General features: G+C 37.7%; 1 protein-coding gene and 1 long non-coding RNA gene across 2 annotated transcripts; one reads left to right on the top strand and one right to left on the bottom strand.

The window, feature by feature from the left end:
* Positions 1-265: 265 nt before the first annotated feature.
* Positions 266-16,457, bottom strand: LOC117293014. Its single transcript, XR_004519348.1, has 3 exons — positions 16,276-16,457; positions 13,768-13,807; positions 266-344 (listed from the first exon to the last, which is right to left on the bottom strand). It is a non-coding gene; the product is annotated as an uncharacterized LOC117293014 (long non-coding RNA).
* Positions 16,458-17,776: 1,319 nt separating this feature from the next.
* LOC117292546 (26S proteasome non-ATPase regulatory subunit 10-like) lies at positions 17,777-25,007 on the top strand. Its single transcript, XM_033774636.1, has 6 exons — positions 17,777-18,047; positions 19,164-19,268; positions 19,932-20,078; positions 20,975-21,141; positions 21,867-21,948; positions 23,116-25,007. Exons 1-6 carry the CDS (start codon positions 17,946-17,948, stop codon positions 23,182-23,184), a joined length of 672 nt encoding a protein of 223 aa, XP_033630527.1. The 5' UTR covers positions 17,777-17,945; the 3' UTR covers positions 23,185-25,007.
* Positions 25,008-26,462: the final 1,455 nt, after the last annotated feature.

Below are 26,462 nucleotides of genomic sequence, written 5' to 3'. Positions count from 1 at the left end.
GAAATGAGTAAAGAAATTAGTTTGTGAGTCAAGAAGATGTTTGAAAACAGCGTTGTCTTGGTTGTTTTGTTGTTGGTTTTTTCCACAACTTTTTTCTTATGACTCCAAGAAAAGCAAATGAGACACTAAACAATTTTTTTTTCAGAGGAACGAGCACACGAACAGTAATTGGACATTGTCGTAGTGAGCAGAAACTCCAAAACAATCTCAGCAATTAATTACAGGATGGAGTATTGACAGTCATGTCAACGGCCATTTCCTAGATCTATCCTTACAACGCAGAGCGACATCCCAACTGACAATGCTACTAATCAAGCATACATTCGCTTCCCCATACTGCAAACCTGTAACGACAGCAAGAGAGAGAAGAAAAAAAAACTAGAAGCTTGACTGAGCACCAATGAAATTGCAGACGACATGTCCCTAACCACAGCAACTCATTTCTACTGGTTGATTGGTTGACTATTTATAGCTCTGTAACCCAGTTTGGTCTGGATGATGCTGGGGGGGGGGGGGGGAGATAGAGGTTTGCGCATGCCCAACACCGAGGACATATCACATTGGGTTTCATGATGTGAGGGCCCCCTCAGTAATCCATGTATGTGATATGATAATAACGCTAATGTATGAAGGGGCCAGGGATAGGTATGGATGAGGTTTCAGTCTAGCTGCTGCCATTTTTTTCTTCATTTGTTTACATTCACGACCCTAGGTTCATATAAACACAATGTGCACGTAACAGACATTGACGACGCAGACAGGCAATATTTACACTGGATATAATTGAGTCAATTTCACACAGGGGTAATTTCAACAGGTTTGATGAACGCGTGCACACAAATAGAACACATCAAAACAAATATTTTGATGGAAATGTAACGAACAAAGAAGTTCACATGTTGACTTTTACATCAATCAAAAGTACATGGACCAGAAATGTAAACATCATAATGGAGCCTGTGTGAGTAAAGGACTTTGATAATATTCCTGTTCGTGTTGCACACGACAACCACATCATTTTAGATGTAAATGTGACGAAAAACATGTTTTAGATTGTAGGCTACATGGTGTGTGTATGTATGTAGGCTACATGGGAAACAGTTAACTTAAAATAATGTTATATAAATGTAGGTCTCTAAGACAAAAAACTTAAAAAGGCGTGTAATAAGCTCATTGAGTTTTATTATGATTTTAACTAGTTCTTAAGTACCATCTCACTAACATCATTGTGTACAGTGTGTCACTCACCATACTGTACCCTCTATTTAAACGTACAAGACATATATTGATGTATTCAACACTAGGTCTGCATATACATATATGAACAAAAATGTACACTTGGCACTTCCAAAGTCTTGGTTGCAAGACGCGCCTGTACAAGATGTGACTCCTTTAAAAAAAAACCTCATCACCAAAAGAGGGTGCTATCATCCAAATAACTGATAGCGATAGCGATTTGTGATGACAGCAATTCGTCAGTTAGTGTGGTTCATGAGGTGTTATCGTTCTCAGACGGTTATTGGGTTTTTTTTGGGGGGGGGGGCAATGATTTGTTGTTAATCCAACTAAGACAACCGGAGAGTCTTGGAACCAATACTTTGCACTTCCATCGAACCAATACTTTGCACTTCCATCGAACCAATACTTTGCACTTCCATCGTACCAATACTTTGCACTTCCATCATACCAATACTTTGCACTTCCATCATACCAATACTTTGCACTTCCATCATACCAATACTTTGCACTTCCATCATACCAATACTTTGCACTTCCATCGTACCAATACTTTGCACTTCCATCGTACCAATACTTTGCACTTCCATCATACCAATACTTTGCACTTCCATCATACCAATACTTTGCACTTCCATCGAACCAATACTTTGCACTTCCATCGAACCAATACTTTGCACTTCCATCATACCAATACTTTGCACTTCCATCATACCAATACTTTGCACTTCCATCATACCAATACTTTGCACTTCCATCACACCAATACTTTGCACTTCCATCGAACCAATACTTTGCACTTCCATCGAACCAATACTTTGCACTTCCATCGTACCAATACTTTGCACTTCCATCATACCAATACTTTGCACTTCCATCGTACCAATACTTTGCACTTCCATCATAGAGCAAGGCTTCCAAGTATGCTTGGTTCCTTCCTCCATGAGGTAGGCATGTATCTGGATTGAACTATTGCAGTACGTCCAATACATACCGTACGTATCAAGCTCATTTTAAATGATCACTTCTACAGTATAACTGATCAATGATCAAACCTGTCATGATTTCAAACTTCAAGGACTGTTTGGAATGACAAAATCATAAAAACCTGACAGTTCCCTTTAATGCAATACAGACATCTACTTCATAAGTCCATGCTACATGTACATACATGTACATGTAGATGTAGATGTAGCATGTGTACATGTAAATGTACATGTACCTGTAGTACACACTTTGTACATGTTTTAATGAGGGGCCCAGGAATGGGTGGATTTTTCAGTGCAAACAAAAATTAAAGGGGTGACCATTACTATGTTCTATCTCCATGGTTATACAGCACATACACTGTTAGTGTTAATCTCTGTTTTATCCATTTCACAACTGATTGAAGATTCATATTTTTTCTGGCACAACTTATCTGAGCGTCTTAAAGACAGTGGACACTATTGGTAATTGTCAAAGACTAGTCTTCACAGTTGGTGTACCTCAACATACAACATATGCATAAAATAACAAACCTGTGAAAATTTTAGCTCAATCGGTTGTCAAAGTTGTGAGATAATAATGAAGAAAAAAAACACCCTCGTCATACGAAGTTGTGTGCCTTCTGATGCTTGATTTCGAGACCTCAAATTCTAAACTTGAGGTCTCAAAATCAAACTTGTGGAAAATTACTTCTTTCTCAAAAACAACGTCACTTCAGAGGGAGCTATTTCTCACAATGTTTTATACTATCAACCTCTCCCCATTACTGGTAATCAAGAAAGGTTTTATGATGATGATTAGTTTGAGTAATTACCAAAAGTGTCCACTGCCTTTAAGATTCTTTGGCATAAGCTTACTTTGGAATTACTTTACTTTGAGAATCAAACAATAACATCTTTCCAGATAGGCCATAGGCTTAGATTAGATGATGTGCCATCTGACACTAGTAACACTAGGGGCGAAACCAAAACAGAAAGTTTCTACCCAGTGATGTGCACATGGCACACTTTAGTACTTTGCTTAAAAGGTTTAGGAATGACACCATGTTCTCCTTTGATTTATGTGATCTTTGAAGTCAATCATTATCAAATTTATGCCCAACAAGAATTTTTCACATACAGTGCCGAGTTCAATAGAGGGAGGTTTAGCTAGTAGACAAAGGGCATTCGGTTTGTAGTCATATGATGGATAAAAACAATGGAAACATGCACGTACTACGCACAACTCTCAGCCAATGATAGCCTTTCACACATGCAAAACTCATCGACAATGGCGGCTAGTGCAAGGTCATCATCACGTAGCTGCGCCATTTTGGGAGTCAATGTTACTGTGTGTTATGAAGTTTGAGGCCCATTTTAGGGAACGCAGCGTTAATACGCTTTACTGATGGACTCCTGAAATGATGATGGCGGCAGTCAGAGCGTGAGACATGCGTGCAAGGGATCAATACCATCTGTCAATGAAATGTTTCTTGAACTCTGGAAGATGCAAAAACTAATGAGTGACGTGTCCTTTTCAGAACATATTTCTGGAAAACGTAGAGGGTTGGAATGCATCGGTGCTCTCTTACAAACAAATTTTGTAAATGGGTACTACATTGTTTCTAAGTATTTAATAACAACAATAATATAAAGGACAACACAAATTGAGTAACCCGTGCACTATTCTTAAAACAAAAGTTTCCTTAATTAATTTTACAGGGGAAAAAAGTACAAGGTTTTAATGCACTACTGTATAATGATATTCAGGGGACGCATGCAGCCTCAATCTGCCAACATTTGCAACTTGCAATCAGGGAGATTTTGTATCAAATAACCCACATTGTTAACAATAGGGAAGAAATTTCCGTAATCAAGGAGACTTTCAAAATTGTCATCAGAACATGGAAATATTTTGTTTGCAGGATCAGGGAAAATGGCAGCGCAGATGCAGCTCAGATCTTGCTGTGTTTGAAATAGGTCAATATGGAGTCTAAATTATGCATAGACTGCTGACTTTCCATCGGGTCTGCACTTTCCTGTAAAGTCGCTGTCTATGAACCACATCAAATGCATTATTCATAAACGAGGCTGTACATTAATCTACTCTTTCATCCAAGCTGCTCAAAGTTCAGAAGCATTACCATATGAAGGGTTTAATGGTAAAACCGAGTAATGTATTGTCATTGAAATACACATTAAAGGCACATCTCTTTTCAAATCACTTTTAGTTTAAGAAGCATATGGTTTTTACAAGAATTACTAAAAAACAGTGTTTTTAAACTTGGCCAACAGTTATAAATGAACATGGTGCTTCAGGTCCATTTGTGTAGGTATCACAGGGATTATGCTGCCTCCTTCATGTACCGATTCATGTTTTTTCTAAATGTATGTTTACAAACTATCTTCGTTTGTTGGGGAACAAACTACCCGTACAACTCATGAAATCAGGTCCCACTTTCATAAAACCGTTTTTGTGTTTACTGTGCGATTTCCATTTCATAGTGCATTTCATACCGTAAGCACCTGAAAAGGCATGCAAACCTTCCGGCATGGTGCTTATTATTGTGAACATGGTGAATGACCTAACAACTCGCTGGTAACAATGTAAACTAATGTTAAACGTGCAAGCTGGCTTCCCAATTTTCTTGCTAACCTTTGAAAAACGCTTAATGCTCAAATGTTAAAGCAAATGTTTCTCCTATAGTTAGCACGATAATTTACTTACCATTAGGCAGCGCTTTCAAATTGGCCCCTGATTAAAGTAAGAAGGTTATCAATCACTCACAATTTACAATAATACAGAATTTCGCTTGGTTTTTTTCCATAAAAGTAACTAAGCAGGGACGCAAGATTTCATTTTTGTGTTGATATTTTTAGCAGTGCACGCCAACCGATAGTAAAGTAAATAACCAATTCATTGTGGACACAAGCGAAGGAGAATATTCTGTGGGTTTCAGTTAATGATCGTATTTTCAAAAGGTTTCCTGTAAAGTTTCGTCTCTCGAGTCTTTCCTTTATGTACTAGAGATATAAAACCTGTCTGTAAAATCATTCGGGTAGAATTATAATATTATAATATCCCAGGCATATGTATTTAAACCACTTAGACATCCTGTTTATGTTAGATTTTTGAGAAGTTTTTTTTTTCATCAAACTCTCTGATTTCAAAATCATGCCCAATCAAAATGTATAAACAAAAATGAGGTAGATAATTGTCAAATTTTATAATATTCGAGTTGAAGACTAATAAACACATTAAAATAAAAAACATGTTCATAGTTTGTATTGTTTAGTGAGGGAACATAATACCGATGGATTTAAGTCTTTGATTGCAAGATAATGCTCTAGGAAGAGTAAGAGTTCTTCTTGGTCATTGGAAATTCAGCTTATAAATATTTCCAGCCAGTCGGCTTTGTTGAGCAAATAATGCTAAGGCCGTAGGTACATGTAATAGTCTGCACCTAATTTTGAAATATGACATTTGGCCATCGAAAAACATAAATGCTAAAAATGAAAAATAAAATTAAACCATTTGATAAACACCACATGACACAGTTGGTTCACAATGTGACAACCAGACATAATTTGAAAAATTACATGTACCATCCAATAACAATGCCACGCAGCAAAATCATCCGCCGGCTTATTGTGTACATGAACATACTATCTTTAACTGAAAATAATTTATAACCACACGGTCGCATAAAAACAAAGCAGTCAGCAGTGTCTAGACAAATAACAATTTTTTTTACATAAAATTGTTTAACGCACCACTGCGTGGTTGAAGGCCCCTCGTCATTTCCCGAGACTCGTCCTCCCCCAAACTCCTGGCTGGCCTCCAATTAAAGATATTTGATTCCTCAATGGGGCGAAAGAAACTATCCTCAAATGGACACGACTTCTGCAGTAAACATTACATGCCGGCGGTGTTATGTTCCAATTACCACAGGTGCTCTCCGAAGGAAGTGTATCAATTCGGACTTGCCGTCCAGACTTGAATTCAAGTTTGGTGCAAACAAAATGTAATTGGTTGTTAATTGATTTACAAGCGTTGAGGAAGTTCTGTTACCTTCAGCCTCATCCAGCCAAAGAGGAAGTTTCTTCGATGTACAAATATGTGTATGTATCTCAAGCCAAATTGGTGAATGTTCCACAGGCATGTGAATGGTCACTAAGTAATTTTGGAATTAAACAATCCATGTATACACATGTACTCTGCTCAAAGCAGTACTGAGTGTAGCTGTGCCGAGACTTTTTACTTGGCATATGTTGGCATTTTGTAGAAAGTGACACACAAAAGTTATGTACTGTATGTGATTATCCAAGGGAAGAGATGTGCAACGGAGACACAGCAAAATTGTCAATCACTCCCCCCAACCCGCCCCCCCCCCCCTTCCCATCTCGACATCGTCTCTGAGGCTCCCAGGGTTAGATTGTTTTATATCATTCATACAATTTCCTTGATCAAATAAGCAAATGTAAAGATCAAATATCATTTTTGTAATGATCAGGGGAAATCATCATGAATGTGCAGTACTACTTTTATCCACGAGTAATAAGAACATTATCCATCTCTTGGGTAACACCCCACAATTATGTACCAAGTTATTATGAGTTATGTCTGGCTCGGGTAATTATTACGGATCACAGCGCGCAAAGCGTACAGGGGACTCATGTTAACTCTGCCGGTCATCATGTGCATGGCAAACTATCAGTTTGATCCGCTCAGCTCATAATGGACCATTAGACATTCTGCTTTGGCAAGTAGGCTTTGGCAAAATGTCATGTCAAATAATCAGATTTGAAATCAATTAACTTTACCGTCTGTGTTTGTTTTATGGTTTGCCCTTTAAATTGATGTTTTAACAACTTCAAAAAAAAAGCGGAGGAAAAAGTGACAGGGACTGTAGGAGTTGAACCTTAGTGGGGGTTGTGAACAAGTGTTAAATTTCACTTACAAAAGCTTCTAAATCAAAATGAGGTTCACGTTCATTGTAAAAGATGGAAAATGATACAGACACTAGAATTAAAAACAAGACATTTCTTGCAACATCAGCGCTTATTAAATGTTTGAAATTTTTTACATGATGTGGTTTTACCATCCGGTTACACACTGATAATTTTGCAGGTAATGCACCAGCAAGGTACGACATATGCACAATTGCGTACACTGCGCATATAATGTAATTGTTTGGGGAAAAGGGCTTGGTTGGAGAAAAAAACGAGAGATTATCAGATTATCAGATTGAATAATTCTTGCAAATACTCGGACTACTAAAAGTCAGGCTCAAGTCTCGCAGGAGAGTGAACTTTTTGTTCACTCTCCTGCGAGACTTGAGCCCGGTCATCATGTGCATGGCAAACTATCAAGAATCTTTGATTTTAATCAGTTCAAGACTTTTAAGAGAAACCTCAGCTCTCTTGAAAAAAAGAGATTCAATTATACTAAAATAAGAGCAACTCAGTCCAAAACAGGTTGGATAACTATTAGTAGTTCGCATGCTGGAGCATCTTGAATTCATTTGTCAGGTCTTTTTCTTAGGAGTTTTACATACTGATGAGTTAAAGACTGTATTGCTACAACAAACCACTTGATCAATGGAAAATAACTTGTTTTACTGAACTGATTAAAATCAAAGATTCTTGGTGACAAGATGATAACTACGCAATCCAATCAATATGACAATGTTTTGTTTTAAAAAGAAATACTCAAAAACAAGCATATATATGAAACTTGAGCTAAGTTTGAGGATGTTTTTTAGAGTGTTTTATTCTTGCACTGCTTGCCCATATTCAGCGCAAAGTAAACCCTTTTGAACTTGCCTGGTGTGGGCTCAGAAAAAGTGTTCAAGCAAGTTTTACTTCAACATGTTTCTATGTTGCGCTCAACACCAACATTATTCACAATCACATTTGTACAGTCTGTAAAATATGTCAGGGACTGCTCCTTTATACTACTAAAAAGCATACTCGCGTTTATGGCATGCATTTAATGTTTGTGGAGTTCTGTTGAGAAACTTGTTATAGAAAGGTTTGCGGTAACACCATGTAATGACTAACTCTAATGAGTTGGGGTGGTTCTGAAAAGAACCGTTGGTTTCAACTTTGTTATTTCTCCATATCATTTTTTTAAATCAAATTTATCATCCAGCAAGGATCTTTTACTTGCTTTAAAGTCATCACAAGTTCATGATTTTGACATCCAAAGCAAAAATACATCCCTCATAAACCCCCGACTTGGACTCATTTCTCAGCACGGATTGAGAGCCAGAGCTAAGAGATATGTCAGTGCACCTGACAAAAGATTAAAAACCCACGCTCGACTTCTCCGTCCTACCCCATAGGTTTTTATGCTTGATGCGCAATAAAATGTCAAGATTGCAGCGTGCAGTCGCATATTGTCAAAAGTGGCGCTTCTGATGCATAAAAGGGTGATACCCATCAATGCTGCCCAATGAAGAGAGTCAGTACAGAGATTTCCTGTGGACGATTTAACGACGTGCAACTCAGAGCCCTTCCCCGAATGAAATGAAACAATAATATGAAGGATTGCCTCATTAATGCAGGTACATGTAGGATTTCAAGTGGCTTCAAAATGCAACCATTTGGAAATAATATTTGTTTCCCATTGGGAATAGTATGATTTACTACTCCGTTCATCAGGCCGTGTCCTTGGCGACTGAAACTGAACAACTTGACTACAAAAGGTCAGAGTTTTCAGTTTCTTGAATCCATATAGAGTCAGCATGCTGATATAATTGATGTAAGAAACCTTTAGAGAGTTACTTTTTAACTCATCATTGTATTCCCTAAGCAAATATACATTATCTGCTTAGCCGATCTACAAAAATTGTATTCTCTAAGCAAATATACATTATCTGCTTAGCCGATCTACAAAAATTGTATTCTCTAAGTAAATAGACATTATCTGCTTAGCCGATCTACAACAATTTTATTCTCTAAGCAAATATACATTATCTGCTTAGCCGATCTACAACAATTGTATTCTCTTAGCAAATATACATTATCTGCTTAGCCGATCTACAAAAATTGTATTCTCTAAGCAAATATACATTATCTGCTTAGCCGATCTACAAAAATTGTATTCTCTAAGCAAATATACATTATCTGCTTAGCCGATCTACAAAAATTGTATTCTCTAAGCAAATATACATTATCTGCTTAGCCGATCTACAAAAATTGGACCTACACCATGTACTATTGTACTTGTACTGATTATTATTATTTGTTTGTTGTAAATTTGAGAACTGCAATGGGAGACTTTTTGAAAGCTCTGCCACTAGAGGACAGCAGACCTACCAGGTAAAGGCGCACAACTCCTATAGCAAACAATGGTAAATGCTAAAAATTCAAAAATACTCAAAAAATATTTAGAAGTCTCTCAGCCTCTTGAAAATTAAATCAGATATATTGTCATACAACTAAACTTCAGATTTCTTCTCAAGTTTTGGTAGGTCAGCATTTTGGAATTTTTGCTATACCCTAGAAGAAACACTCCCCAAAACGCATGCACACCGCTTGTTATCCTTGGGGAACTCGTGTCCAGTATGTCCTGTTCCAGAACAGTTTGGTTTATGCTGGCAATGTGTTATGAAATACAAAATACAGTTTGGCTAAATCTAAAATACAAAATCAAAAACACGCAAAACACAAGGTATTTGCTGTCAGTGACCGTCACTCAAGCTTCTCCTATTCCTAAGTTGTTGACATAGACCTTTTCCCAATTACAGGGGCGCGCGCGTAAAGCTTGGAATTAGGTGCATTGTGGTCTAGCTGGTATCCAAATTTGATCCATATATATCCCACAATGCACCTCATTCAACAGTCTGCGCTTGCGCATTGGTATTTGCGATAAGGTCTATTACCTGGTGAAGAGCGCCCTCTCTTGGTGATTGGCAGATAGTCTAAAGTTTCCCATTATGTACAATTGCTTTGTGGGATCATGCATACCCCAATCTATAGTTAATAATGGGTAAATAAAAAAAAGTACTTGTTTTTCTTGTTTCCTTAAAAAAAAAGGGAACTTGGAATTTCACAGGCTGATAATTGTGTCACGTGAAAACTGCAGTGCCTGCAATATTCTTCATTTTTTTCTAGTGGTGGCCAAGTTGAATGGAAATGCTAAAATTGCTGTGATGAGATAAATACGATATCAGAAGGGGGTGGCGACACTAAATTTTCTGACAAGCATTCTAATCAAATATTACTTTGAATTCTATTGACTTGTCCAGGCTTGCCAAATTCACAGAAAAGAAAAACACACATTCCTGTAGCGTAACATAAACGTGTCGTAGTTAGAAATACAAACTATTGTACCAATGTAAACATCAGGTTGGCGGTAGGACTGTTTAAACATCTCTAATAAGACTTGCGGAGGCTCGGAAAGCAGCCGGCGGTGTAACCACTCAACTTTTTGTTGAACAGTTATATACTCTGATCAACACAAGTAGTCTGTGAGCATCTTCATTACGCAGTAAGAGAAGACGGCCCAAACCCAAACGGCTAGCACAACTCCTCTTAAGAGATACCCCATAATTCTATCACAAAAACCTCCCAAGATTGAAAGAGTTACGCTACTGGCTCTTTTCAGAGCCGTGCATCTCTTTGGGATATTACATCAGTGTTCTCCATGAACACTTCTGCACTTGGTCCACTCGCCCAAATGCTAGTAAAATGCAAATGAGGCCAGGGAAAAATTATCCCCCAAAAAATGACAAGTGCTCTGGCTGGCAAATTCACTGCTTCCGAAATGTAAAGTTTTACCATGTTTAATACAGTTGTTTGGATTGGAACTAAACACCAACATTTTTACATACTTGTAGAAGTATGTCTAGAAGAATGCCTAGATGCCATTATAAAAGCAGGGCTCGAATTAAGAGTTAAACATCTACAAGACCCCAGGGCTTGTAGCTCAAAATGTTTCTTGGACCAGAATTTTGCAATCGGGGAGATTTTGTTGTACAACAATCAGGGAGGAGACATTTAGAATTACATTTAACTCAACTCAGGGAGATTGATTTCCAAATTTTCAGAACATGGAGATTGGTTTATTAATAGTGACCTTTCTGTAGAATCGGGGAGAACTGGCAGCTCTGCTAATGACATGGCAAGCTGAATTAGCCCACTGGTTCAGTTGGCTTCTGAGTCTGACGACTATATAACAAAAAATGAAGATGAATCCTATTCACATGGAATGCAACTCTGGCAAAAAAACAATATTAAACCATAAAAACTAATGCATCATCCAAATTCTTGACAAGCCCATTACTAATCAGGGTGGAAACACATTATGCTGTGCGCGTCTTGCAAGCCTCCAATTTTACACTGGTTGTCATGTTTGGACCGAAGACCTGATGCCAGACTAGAGGTGTTTGTAAAACTCATGTTGGTTTTGTGTTGATTTCAATTGAATAATAATTCTTCACTGTGTTATTTATGTTTAAATGTTCACCTTGAGTCTTAGAAATATGTACATTTCTTTTCTTTTTTGTGGAGTATCAAAATTTTACCCATGATAACTCTTCTCTTGAAACTTGATAAAACACTTGATTACAATACTAGACTCTTAAGGTTTTCACAAAAGGTTATTCTGTTTTTGAATTTTAAACCTATGAAATAACCTCAGTTCGGTTGACATTTCAATCGTCAATTGATCAACGAAATGGAAGACAAAGAATCTAAAAACTATAAATAGCAGGTACATTGTGTAGTATAGCTAATTGAATATTATTAGCATTCCTATTGATGAATACTTGAAACTATCACAGCCAGTAGAAACTGTCCCCACTCGTTGTCGATTGAAACCATTTTTATAATACAGGTTGTTAAATTTTGTTGAAACCTTTTGGGAGTTGGCTAATTAAAAAAATAAAACAATTTTTGACAGATGATGCTGTTTAAGAATGAAAACATACACAAACTTTTGCAAATGCCGCAGACAATGCATTATGTTGTACATGTAACATGCCAAATTGTTTAAATCAAGAACAAATTATCAATTGGTCTACATTTTTGTAAGTTACTGCACTTGGCAGTCAACTCAAATCAAAGTCTGTTGCAATCAAGGTATCCAGCAAATTTTATAAGAACAAAACGTAGCTAATGGAAAGGTTTGCGGTAGCACCATGTAATGACTACCCCTAAGTGAGTTAGGGTGGTTCTGCTTAGCAGAAACATTTTAGGGAATGACTGAAATTCGGGACAGCTGATGGTGGTACTAGGGATAACAGGTTTTTTGAAATTATGTCCCACGGGGTTTTGTTTGAAGGCAATCTGATTTGATCTGAACCCACAGGCAAATGCCTTCTGCCCCTGTTCTAACTGAAAATTGGTATTCATTCTATCAAATATATGTATGTCATTCAAACTATTTTTCTAAAATCACAGTTCGGGTACAGAGGGATGACATTAATAGCAGTGTTCTCCACAGACTTTTTTTTTAGGAGGGCGGCATGACGTAATCAAAATCGCGCCCGTCAATATTGCGTAATAAAAATGGCGCCCATTTTGATATGACGTCAGCGGACGTGAAAGCAACAAATGCTTGAGAAAACAATTTTCTTAAAATAAAGTGTAATTACCCCTGGGCCCGACAACGCTACCTATTGATTGACATCCATTTCGGTCGGAACTACCTTATTTTAAAAACTAAATCAAAACTACAATTTGTTCTACATTTTGCTTTGTGCGCCGCGCCAATAACCTCAAAGGGATGATCGGCATGCCGCACGTCGGAATTTAGAAAGCGAGTGATCGGACGGCCTTCGTGTGCAATTTTCAAAACGGAAAAACAAACCCAAAATCCAAATTTTTTGACGATTTTTGGACGATCTTATCCCCAAATTATGGCCCAGGTTAATACTTTTTCCATCCAAAACCATTTTCATGAATTAGTAATTAGCGGTTCCGTCGTTAATAACTTCGTTTGCAATAAAATAATCAAAATTCAACGATCGGTAACGCACCAAACAATTTATTTATCAATGAACTTTGCCCCGCATCGCGCACGCCCTCAATGAGCGAAAGTCGACATGTTTGAATACGCTTCGAGGCTGTACATGTACAATGCACCATTCTGTACATGCGTGCGGCACACTGTGTGGCAATTCTTTCTCAGTTTGTGAACGTGCGTATTGTGTTTGAGTCTATCAACGGCCAATCACTGCGTGCGGACTGTTTATGCACTATGCATGCAGTGGGTATTCCCATGGTCTTGGCGACGTCTACGGTATTGTGTGCGTGGTGTGTGCATGGTTAGTTGATGCACTCGGCATACGAACCATGTGGCCGTGTGTACATCGTGTTTTAACGTTTGTTTACGATCGCATTTCTGATGCTGTTGATTTGAAGTCGGTTTTGGCTTGTCATGTACTCGTTTGATCTTATTAAATGCAGTCTAAAAATAGTCTCTTTATCTTTTTTTTGGGCAGGGCGGCCAATAATTTTAGCAGGGCGGCCAATTCTTTGGCAGGGCGACCTAAATTTTAGGAGGGCGGCCCGCCCTCCCAATTTACATGTGTGGAGAACACTGAATAGTACTTACCTTTATTGTTAGTTTTGGAAACCATTCAAAGATCTTCTTCCTGGAAAAATTAAATTGCATTTAAAAAAAAAAGTATTTAAAAAGTGTTTGTTGGAATAGGTAACGCCTACAAATGTAGCCCTACATGTAATTTGTTTGTAGAAAATGTATACATCCTAATGGAGCCTTCCATAATGCCCCCGTATTTTGAGAAGTTTTCACAAGCTATCCCACTACACTGACACGTCACCTCACTAACGATCTGTTTTAACTCCTTCTCCGGGCTTCATATGATGTTGGAAACACCATACCAATATATTACTGTGATGGATAGTCCATCGGAATGTCCCCAAAATCATAATGTTTTAGCAACAAAATCTACCTTGAGTACAATTTCATACCTGGTGTTACATCTTAAAGTCACCTGGAAGTGGTATTTTTTCAAAATAAAGCTTTTGTCACTAATATATGTGTTTTGATGAGTGGAATGTAAATAAACAGTTAACTAAGGTTTTAAAAAATCAGTTCTTATGTTATTTACAAATTTAAGAGTAGACCCCGACCCGAGAGGGCGCTGTTCGTGACGTCAATCGAGGCAGACTTTGCCTGTAATGCGTAGAGTAAACACAATTGCAAAGTACATGTACGGACCAAGTCGTGAGTTTGTACGTTTTTTTTTTTCCCCGGCAATGCCGACCAGGTGTATTGCTGCTGAAAACACTTTTTGAAATGTACCAACTCACGACTTGGACGTACATGTACTTTGCACGTGTGTTTACTATACGCATTGCAGGCAAAGTCTGCCTCGATTGACGTCACAAAAGGGGTAGGCGGAGTCAGCCCCCCAAACAACTTTATATATTTTTTTAAACATATAAATCGTGACAAACAATTACTAAAAAAATAGTTTTATTGTTTGTAATCATACTCTTATGTTTGAAAGAAAAAAAATTCTATTTCCAGGTGACTTTAACCATGGAGAGGTAGGCCTTTTTAAGCTAATCAATTGTAAGACGCACTACAGGACCCCGGGGAGGGTGCGTCACTGTCCATGGTTGTGAGTCGGATTTGCGTGTCCAAAGACCCACCCCGAGTCAAAAAATTTACACACACTTGTTGCAGATTTGGATGGTCCTATGAACGATTTTTGGACTTACCAATTGCGGAAAATGACGCACCACTGACGGACATAACCGACGCACATAAAATCTCTTGTAAACGACGCAGGCGCAGTGAATACCAAATAATTCAACCTTATACCTACGAGTTTCGAGGTTTTGCAAGTACATGCACGAGTTGAGGTGTTCGAGGTTGTACCACTTTTTCGAGACGAGCGGTTCCCAGCGCAATAGCTATTAAAACGCACAGAAAACAGAGGGGTCCGACTACCCACAATTCAAAGCACACCGCGCATGTATATCCGCGCTTTATAATCGGGCACCAGCCTACTACACGTAGATCGACGAACTGCCGAGCCGTGGCCAAGTTGGACTAAACCATTCTGTGAAAGGGGCGTTACAAACCTGTGTGGCAGTGCACGCGCTTGTTTACAATAATACCTGCCGTTCACGCAAAAAACAGCGATGCAGCAGAAAAACAACAGTGAGTACCAAGCAGAAAATTGCTTTTTTTGACGTTTTTTTTGTAATTTCACTCGACAAAAAGGAAATGCAAGCAAATGAATGTATATTGAGTATGTGGGGAAAGTTTTAATGGTGTAGTACAAAAGAAACTTCAGTCGTAAAACTTTCACCTATCAACGCTGATTTGAGAAACGTATAGATAGCGTAAGGAGGCCCAAAATATTATACCCTAATTTTTAATAGGCTCACGGGGGGGGGGGGGGGGGGGAGCCTTATACTTATAGTTTCTAGAATAGTGGCGCCATACGGGAACTTTTCAGAAGGAAGTTTTGATTATCATTTATTGCACAAATGCAATCACTCAGGTTGAAATTTGTTCTCCATGCATGGTGTCTGTCACGGATAACTTTCCGTATGGCGCCACCACTTTTTCACTAATTTTTACAAAAAGGGATATATCAATCAGGTAAATTAGACAACTATATTATTTTATTTCGAATAAAAAAGTGGTGGCGCCATACGGAAACTTTTCGTATGGCGCCACCACTTTTTCACTAATTTTTACAAAAAGGGATATATCAATCAGGTAAATTAGACAACTATATTATTTTATTTCGAATAAAAAAGTGGTGGCGCCATACGGAAACTTTTCCCCCTTTATTATGACTCTGAAGGTAGAACTGGCGCACCTCCTGCAAAAAAAGCCTGTCCGAAAAGTGGGCAATTTTATATTTCTCGTCCGACCATACACACAACGGCAACGCAAACAAATCAAGGGATAACTTTCCGTATGGCGCCACCACTTTTCCCCCTCATTTTTACAAAAAGGGATATCTCTTTGAGGTAAATTAGATACTATATTATTTCATATCGAATGAAAAAGTGGTGGCGCCATACGGAAACTTTTCCAAATCGAGTATTCAACTTTCAAGTGAAGTATGCTTACCATTCAAAACACGCTGCTGTGTAGTGCTGAGCAATACCAAGTTGAGAGAAATCTTAAAAAATTTAACAGCTGTTGAAAGGAAGAGTCCAATGTCAGCCAGACAGCAGGTTCAGTGGAGTAAAAAACGTTCAAAAGCAAGAGTTTGGGCGAATTTTCGTCGCCGTTGTGGGCACAAGTTTCTGGACCTAGTGACCTCTCGATCCTGGATATGGTTTGAGGTCACGTACTGCGCAGGCGTTGTTGAGGAACCGTCAAAGTAAACTGGTACCTTGCACCCTTGTTTGCGTGCTATCACAAAATAATAATAAATAGAGTACCAGCCAAGATAACTTTTTAATCTATTATATTATTCTTTTGCATAATATTATATGCCCCCCCCCCCCCCAGCCGCATCCACTTCTTTTCTGAAAAGCGCATTTACTTCACTTTTAAGGAAATTTTAAGATCTGAGAAATAAGGATCATACATTTTTCGTTTTATGTTTTTATTGCAAAGAATGATGTTTTTAATTTCACAACAACATTTTTCCTTTCAGACTCCACTATTTTTTTCTAATTCTGAGACCTTTTATCACTTCTTGGGATACCCAAAACTATTAAAAAACAACCTTATTTTGTAATAAAGAAGAAGAAAAAAAGAAGGAAAAAAGTGGATAAAAATTGGAACGTTTGGCGCATGAAAACAAGAGATATTTAATTAGGGGAGTGGGTTGTCTTATCCATAAATTTAGAACATTCAATTTCATAATAGCAATTCTTAAATAAAGTAACTTTTAAAATCCGAGAAAAAAGGATCACTACATTTTTCGTTTTATGTTTTTATTGCAAAGAATGATATTTTAATAAGACAACAACTTTTGTTACCCTTTCAGACTTCAGTTGTTTGGGTGACCTTTTTCTGCTGATCGAGTGACGACTTCTTGGGAAAACCAAAATTATTCAAAAACAACTTTATTTTGATCAATTAGAAAATAAATCAGGAAAAAAAAGATAGGATAAAGTTTGGAAAATTTTTACAAACCAAAGAGGTTTAATAATATTAGATCAGTTGGTTGTTTTAACAACAAATATTGAGAACATTCAATTAAGTATAGCAATTTTTTACAGATTTGAGAAAGTTATAATGGAAAAATATCTCACGATACTTTTTACAGTTTTTTTTTTAAGGATTTTCTAAATCGATTCAGAGAAAACAAAAATCACCATATTGGAAAGCACTACCAAAGTGGCATGCATTCTTTTGATATTCAGAAAAAAATAACTATCAGGGGATGGATTGAGCAAAAGGTGCTGCAGTGTGAAAGTCATGAAAGTAGAAGTGCGCCCTCTTGTGGATTTCATGATTTCATCCTATTTGGCGGACATGTTTTAATAATTTACCTTGGTTTGCATATGCTCTTTTATTGCATATAAATTTTATTTATTTAGACCCACAAGCAAGGTTTTATTTATTTTATTACGTTTATTATTAATAATATAGTTTTTCTACCGTTTGGTTGTAATTTAATGATTGGTAATTGAAAAGAATTAATCACATTTGTCTTAATTTTTTGGGGGTGCATCATTTACCTCTAATTTTGTCTTCTGCATTCTCTGGCCCTACGCATTGACACTGCGTCGTGTGCTTGTTGTTGTTGTTGTTTAGAAATTGTCTGAAAGTTGTCCTAAAGTATGTCAGATTTAGAGATTTGTCGTTTAGCATACGAAGGAGATCTTCGGGCATTGACGGAACAAGTTGAAGCCGACAAGAGCATTATCAATAAATTGGATAAGGTAAAAGAAATTGTTGTAAAATTACTTCCCGGCCGGCGGATTCAGGAAAAGTGTCCGTATGACTTGTGGTGGCGCCACCACTTTTTCATTCGATATGAAATGATATAGTATCTAATTTACTTCAATGAGATATCCCTTTTTGTAAAAATTTGTGAAAAAGTGGTGGCGCCATATGGAAAGTTTTCCTCTTTAAGTTCTTTTTGGATCTCCTGGTAAAAACTAGTTATTTTTTTTATTGTAATGTTTACCTGCTGTGCATGTGATTTATTGGGGATGAAAAATTGGATAACTTTCCGTATGGCGCCACCACTTTTTCACTCATTTTTACAAAAAGGGATATATCAATCAGGTAGATTAGATACTATATTATTTTTTTTCGAATAAAAAAGTGGTGGCCCCATACTTTTAGTTTTTTTATATTTTGCTGGTTAATCTCTGGGTGCGTTTGGCTAATCTCTGGGTGCGTTCGTTTAGCTTCCCTGGGTCGACCCCAGTCTGCCCGAGTAGGTTCGAATAGCTTTGACGGGGCTCACCAGGGTCAGCCCCCAGTGCCCCGCTTGTGGAGTGGGTCACTTGGCATGCTTGGGCTTGGGGTGACCTGAGGTGCATGCTGTCACCACGAGAGGGCGAGTGTGATCGTTAGAGTGAGTGTCCATAGATATGACTGGAAACTAGACCCAGTAGTAACTGGGGCGCTAGATTTTTTTTCTTCAAAGTTTTGACCATATATGACCGAATGTAAACATTTTGAAAAAAGGAATCTAGCGCCCCAGTTACATGGTCTAAATGGATAAATTAAAAGACATTGACAACTAGTTGCGATAACGTAACCCTACTGCCGCCATCGGCAGGACGGTTACGTTATCGCAACTAATTGACAACGGGTTTGTGAATACTGAAATGTGGCAGTTGAATTTGGCATCTTTTCATATACAGTAGTCTTCTACTAATTGCCTTGTTGATGAAACTTAATTTGCAATACTTGATTTTTGTACAACAAGTTTGCATTGCAATAACTCATAAACTCAGAATGATCATCTCACTTCATTTGAATGTCAAGACGACTACATGTATTTGATTGTAAGTATGTCTTTATAAATTATTTTTAATGTACAGAGTGAGAGAACAGCACTTCACTGGGCTGCATCAGGGAAACGCATTGATGTTGTTCGGTATATCCTGGAGCTGAAACCAGCTGTCAATGTTAACATCAGAGATGATGTAAGTTGCAAATCGATCAGCTGACAGTGACATCTCCTTGTCTCAGACAAAATACTATTTGTCAACATTGGATCTGAGAGGCTGGAAAAAATAACTGTGACTCTCAGGCTTTGAAATAACCCACCTAGTCACCCACAATAATTGCTGTGGCTCCCTTTGCAGAAAGTACCAATACAAATTTGTTATCTCCACATAGAATGCCCCTAACCAGAGGAAAATTGATGTGCCCCTACCTTCAAGAACAAAGTTCAAGGCCTGGTAGTTTGTATCCAGAGACTGTCTTATTGATTTTTAAAACCTTTTTTTGTTTGGGGGGGGGGGGAAATCAAACAAGAAGAGCAAGTGTTTCATACCAAATTAATAGCTTTTGTTAAAAGCTGTGAAAAATGTACTTCATAAATTGAATTATAGAAATACAATAACAGGATGGCAAAAACAAACCTGACATCACTTTCAGTACTTTTGTTTGCACTTAAACAATAATGAATCTAGAAGTTGGTAAATTTAAGTTTAACAAATGATAGTTAATGTGAGATTTTTTTAGTTGGTCAGTACAGGTCACATGAACAATGTTTACTGGTGAGTACTACCGTTGTGGTACTTAACCTTTTCAAAAAAAAAAAAACTCCCCCCATATAAGTGTTCACTTTCTTTATTCCACAGAGTAACTGGACACCACTTCACATTGCCGCCTCTGTCGGCCAAGAAGACATTGTGACTGTTTTAGTCAGCAAGGGGGCAGAGGTCAACTCGGCCAATAGTACAGGTCAGACACCGTTACACTATGCCGCATCCAGGGACAGGCAGAAAGTTAGTATGTAATAATAATACATTATAACAAAGACTTTTGCACATATCCACCCTGCTGGGTGTTTAAGGCACTGTGAAACCAAAAAAGAATATGAAAGAAAATAGACACACAAAAATAAATCCTTGAAAACCTGTGACATGTGATGGGTTTTGAGAAGATATTTGAATTTTGTGGTGCAAAGACCAGATCTAAGATTAAATGCCAGAGAGTTTCAGATGCGTGGCGCAGCTGAAGAAAGAGAGCCTTCACAACAAAACCTCTTTAGCTAATACTTGCATAGGGGACCGGGGGTCAATTTCACAAAGAGTTAAGCTAGGAGATATTTAAAACTTAAGGCTAGTCCTAAGTTAGGACAATCGTCGACGAGTAACTCATCCTAACTCGAAATAAGACTAGTCCTAACTCTTTGTGAAATCCCTCCCCAGGCTAGGGCCAAGTTTCAAGGAATTCAAGTTCAAGTGGTAACTTGTGACTGAACAACTCAATGTATCTGTCTATCAGATATTCAAAAGTCTACATACTTCGTTCCAATTAGAACTTTCCTACCATTCCAGCGTTTGAGGTTCTCCCTCAGAAAGACACCATTATTGTTAATGTTTCTTCTTTTCGATGGGCAGTAAAGCTGTATATCCCGTGTATTGTGTTATACACATTAAAGAAACCCAGTAGTGTTAAGAGAAGAGGTTTGTCCTCGAGTTTCTGGCATGGTTGGCTGCGTTAAGTTTTTGCCACAGCACCTTGTAAACCCTTGCAAAGTGCTACATGAATAAAAGTATGTATAATGGGTCTTAGAATTCTATGCACAGCTCTGCACACCTGAAGATATCCTTTGGATAGGTGCTTTAAAAGAACTACGTATTATCATTAATTTATTAACATGATATTGATTACTTAGGTCGCTGAGATTCTACTTGAGCATGGTGCCGATACTAACATAGCGGAACGGGTAGGGGCGACCCCCATGCACAGAGCAGCCTCAAAGGGAAATCTGGAGATTGTCAAACTCTTACTAAACTACAACTGCCGACTGGATCAACAGGACTGTGTGGGAAATACAGCACTGTGAGTTTATTCAATGGATTAACCCTCCTACTCTCCAGTGTTTGAGGGGTTGATCAACCATTCAATGGTTGAAGGTTGTACATGTTTATGAACTTAAATGCGTTAACCACTGGTATTGCAAGTAGCGTTTCGTGTACCAAGCGGATAAGAGCACCAGACTCCAGCTCTGTTGTATCTGTTCAGCAGGGTGTACTGTAGGCTGGAGTCCGGGTCGTGACACTTATGTCCTCAAGCAAGATACTTAACCATTATTGCTGCGTCCTTGGGATGGGACATAAAGCCATGGGTCTGGTGTGCTGTGTATTGAATGTAAAATAACACACCCTTATCAAAAAAAGAGAAGGGTTTCGCCCTGATGTTTATGGTTTGATTGGCTGCATATTGCACCACAGCACCTTGTAAACCATTACATGGTGCCATGTTAAAAAGAATAGGCCTCATCACTTTAAACATAGTCCCACATACCTTGCAGGTAAATACTGAATGTTAAAGTGCCTTGAGCGCCAGGGAATGATGGATTTAAGTGCTATGTAACAAGCCACTGTACAATGTGCACTTCAAAATGAAATTGGTTTACTTTGTTGAATCTCATTAGTTTAACATGTTTAAGCTGACTTTATAATTAATTTTTATGCGCTCTCAAACAGGCTGGTCCTGGAGAGAGCGCAGTAATAAGTTCAATAAATTATTATTATTATTATTATTATTTGTGTCTACCTTGACAGACACATGGCGTGTGAGGAAGACAGAGTGAAAGAAGCTACCGTACTAGTTCAGCATGGTGCTTCATTACACATAACCAACAAAGTGAGTATTAACCGCTGATGTAACAGGTGTCAGTCACCCCAAAGGGTGTCCGGATGGATGCAGCCGTCGATTTCACCAAACTCTCCCAACTTAGGATTAATCTTAGGACTTAGGACGGGTTCAGTTCCGTATCCGAAGACGTTATGACACATTGAACCTATTCTAAGTTAGGACGCGCTACTCAGGCGGGTTACTCGTCCTAACTCGAGATAGAATTAATCCTGGCGGTTCGTAAAATCTGCTGCAGGCCCTTTTAAAAATAAGATGCTGTATCTCAGATGAAGTTTATTTTGAGAGAATTTTCGCCATACTTAACAAAAGTTACTGTAGAGTGGGCTCAATATCATAAAGCTATTAAGCAGAAATTCTTTGTTTATTTGCCGTGCTGGATTAATTTCTGGACATTAGAAAATTTATTTTGTAAATTATTATTATTATTAGTATTATTATTATTATTATTATTATTATTATTATTTCATTTTATCACAGCATGCAAAAGAAAGATCTCATTTTCCTTTGTGCCGGTAACTCCTCGAGCCGGGCTACGTCCCGTAGCCTTAGATCTCAAGGGTCTTTCTCAGGATCCTCGCTGTTCCCAAAAGCGCTGCCTTCTGTAATAGATCTACCCTCACATTTGTCCCTATTTCATCTAGATGTTTCCCCAGTGCTTTGGGAATGGTGCCAAGTGCTCCAACCACCACGGGGACTACTTTTACCTTTACCTGCCAAATCTTACGAAGTTCCCTGGCCAGGTCCTGGTACTTCTCGATCTTTTCCATCTCCTTCGAAGCTAATTATTATCCTGTCTCATTATTATTATTATTATTATTATTATTATTATTATTATTATTATTATTATTGTTATTATTATTGTTATACATGTATATTCGACCAGAACAACTCAAAATGTACAAAAATATGTATAACAGCACAAAATTTAAAAAATGCCCACAATAACATAAAAGCAAATATAAGCTAGTTTTCATAAGCCCAACACTGTTTTTCTATAAGAATTTTTGTGTGTTGCATGTAAGTGTGTCCTCTCAGGTCAAGCACAGAAATTTTCTTAGCACAAAAATATCTGCCAAAGTCCCCGTAATTGGACATAGCCATATCGCAGCAAGCAAATCAAATCTCTCATTTTGTCTGTGTCTCATTTGTTTTCAGGAGGAGCAGACGCCGTTAGATCTTGCTCAGGTTGGACTGGCGAGTACGTTGTCCAGGCTTAAAGAATGAAGATATTCTCGCTCATCTTCTGATCATGGTATTCTGTATGCAGAGCATGACCATAGTACGGATTAGGTTTCCGAGGTGTGGCTTTGGTGTTTGAGAAAAACAATGTTAAAGCCAGTTTGACTGTTGAGTTGATGTTGAACACTGTGCCAAGGTTTTTTAAATTGACGCTGCTCTAATGCTAAAAGCTATTCAGCCTCGACGCTATGGACCATGCAAGGGATGTGATTTGACAAATGTGAACATTCTTGAAAAACAGCTGAAGGCTGGCCTGGTTTTCCCTTATTCTAGACCAAGAACTTTCCAGATGTTACAATTCAGGAGGTGTATAGACTCGATGCATTACTAAAACATTACAGGTACAAAATGTATAGACACAATTTCATTCTCCCTTTGGTGACTAAATGCTTATTTCAACAACAATTTTTAAAGAAGAGATTTTGAGAAAACCCTGAGAAATCACATGCCTGCTATTTATCTGTCACTCTCCCAACTCCTGGCACGAAAAAACTTGAATAATACACAAATGCAGATTGGCTCAAATGAATGTTGCTCTTTGTAATCGTGTTGAGATGTTTCAAAAGTTGTCATTCGAACATAGACACTTTTTAACACATTGTATGGTTATTGGGTTGTAGTGAAGAAACCATGTCCATACATGTAGGTCTGATTCAAGCTTGTCAATATGAGTTATTGAAGAATTGATATATTGGTAATACAATTACTTCAATGATACCATTGGTCAATAGACCGATCCAGTAGGCTCCGCCCACGGAGCACATGTGAGCCAGAACACATGAGTCTCTCCAATGCCATTCTGCACAGTCCTGTCGCGCATGCCAAGCATACACGCACGCATGTCAGACTTTATTTGTCAGACTTTTGGTTGTACAATGGGTTGTGATTGGTCAATACGCAATGGGTTGGACCTTAATGGATCGGTCTATTGATTACAAATCATATCAGTTAAATGATCAGTTGATTGTTTGATAATACTATTACTTCATTGATGTTATTGGACAATTAGGACCTACCGTTCATATCAGTTTACCTCCTTGCACTAACATCACACAAGACTATTGTCTGCCACTCTCACCATTTGGTGTCAAATTGTACTTACAAATTATGGTAAGCCGGATGTGTAGCCTAAAATGCACACTAAACTCAATAGTGCTCTTAAAATGGTGCAACCAAGATTATTGCAGTGATGATTAAGTCAGGTGAATTGGGTCAATACAAAGGACAATAGTTTGGTTTGGGTGAAGTAAGAATTAAAACCAAGAACTTGTCCTTTTATGTACTGCCCCAAAACCGGGAGGTTAAAAGAACTTGTCCAGCTGTATATCCCAGGCTACTTTTGTTTGACCATTTCACTGACTTTTTTTTCATTCCTACCGAACCATAAACCAACATCATTCTTCAGTCTATTCTACATATCATCAATTATTTAAATAAGTTAACACTTTGCTCAATTTCTTGTCAAAACAACTTGTATACTGTTATTGGTCCTCGTTTGGCATATTTATGTACACAGTTTTATAGCTAAATGGATATATATATATATTCTTCACAAGAATAAAAGCTAAAATTGTACATTCTGGAATGTGAAGTGTTTGGAATTTTTGTTAAAAAAATAAATGAAGGCCAGTATTATGAACAACTTTTCCGGAATTTGACTTGATTTATAGTCCGTTTACTCAAGGTTTTATTTTAAAACCTACGTCTGTCACAGATACTGTGTTGTGAGACCTGTCGTCGATTTCACAAAGAGTTAGGACGAGTAACTCGTCTTAACTTAGGATTAATCTTAAGGTCTGCATGCTACAGTGCAGGGTTGGGACTCGTCCTAAGTCCTAAGACTAGTCTTAAGTTAAGAAGAGTTTTGTGAAATCGACGGCTAGGCATACAGCTGCTTTAGTAAGGAGAAAGTGTTGCTGAATAATTTTCTGCTAAGCAAAACTGGACAGGAAACATTGGTTTTTCTATATGTTTTGCCAACACTATGAGTTTAATATTATTTTATATAAAGAAATCACATGCAATATTTAGAATCGGAATACCATGCTCTCGAAAACGAGTGAAAACAAATACAGGCTTAAGTTGAATGAGTATTCTGGCTTCGCAATTTTATATCAACCAGCCAAAATGAACTTGAGTCAGAAGCTGGTAAGCAGCATTACCAAATAATGAATGTACCAGTAAATTGACTCAAGTTAATTTGACTCCGTTTGATGTTGGAGCCAGGTGTTTGTGTAATGTTTACTCATTTACAGATCCATTCATTTGATTGGCAGAACACACATCACATGACCAGATAATTCCTTCAGTTGTATACATCCTAAACTTTACTGTTATTTGGAAAATACTCTGTTAGTGTTACTCGATAAAAATCTAACATTTTAAACTTTATACATGTAATGTGACTAACACCACTACTGAAGGTTTATTTTGTAGCCTCAACAAAAAACTGATTCAATGTGGCGGACCAAGTGAAACAGTTGGTACACGGCCCAACAAAAAATACCCCAGACATTTTTATAAAGTACACAATTACTAATTATCAATTAAGTATAACCAACTTCGTTTTCGTAAAAATTGTGGAAATATTAGTTTTACAATTAATATACAAATTGCATTTAGTTCCTCATCAAGGTGGTGGACATGGTTTGGAAAAGTTTCCATTTAAAAAACCTGAGGCTGTAAATGTATGTTATTAAGCTGGTACGCAAGTTTTGCACAAAAATTATGAGAACTATCTCAATAAAATGGAATTGGCCATTTACTTACTACATTTACAAAATATCAATCAATGGGGTCTTACAACATTTGTTACTTCAAAACTAACAATGCCACAACTCACATGGTTCTACAACAAACCGCCAACAAAAGCCTCCAATCCTACACTGTGTAAAAATGAAGTTAATTCATTCACTCCTTCCTGGAAATGAGTTCAATTATTCCAAGTTATTGAATTTAAACCAAAATTTACAAATATCTGCCCCTTCCAGATCTTTCTGCGGAGTTTAAGAACAACCACCTTAAAGCCCTAAACTACATACTGTGCCACAAAAAATACGTATGCGTTGGTAGATTCAATAAAAACTTTACCTCTACCCATGGAAATGTAACCCACAGACTGCGAGTGAGTCATCATACAATGGACGCGCTACCATTTTAGTAAGCTACTTGTTTTTGTTCACCTTGTTTCTTTTGTGCGTATATGTAGCAAAATAATATGCTGACGTCATCAATCTACCAATCACAAAGGTTTTTTTCATCTA

Source organism: Asterias rubens, chromosome 7 (assembly GCF_902459465.1).
Source record: "Asterias rubens chromosome 7, eAstRub1.3, whole genome shotgun sequence".
NCBI lineage: Eukaryota > Metazoa > Echinodermata > Asteroidea > Forcipulatida > Asteriidae > Asterias > Asterias rubens.
The sequence above is the reverse complement of the archived record's forward strand: the minus strand, read 5'-3'. Positions and strand labels throughout refer to the sequence as shown.

Coding starts and splice junctions, on each gene's coding strand:
- LOC117292546 (XM_033774636.1), top strand. CDS start 17,946: ATGTCAGATTTAGAGATTTGTCGTTTAGCATACGAAGGAGATCTTCGG. Junction 18,048..19,163: donor TTATCAATAAATTGGATAAG/GTAAAAGAAATT, acceptor TTTAATGTACAG/AGTGAGAGAACAGCACTTCA. Junction 20,079..20,974: donor CATCCAGGGACAGGCAGAAA/GTTAGTATGTAA, acceptor TTGATTACTTAG/GTCGCTGAGATTCTACTTGA.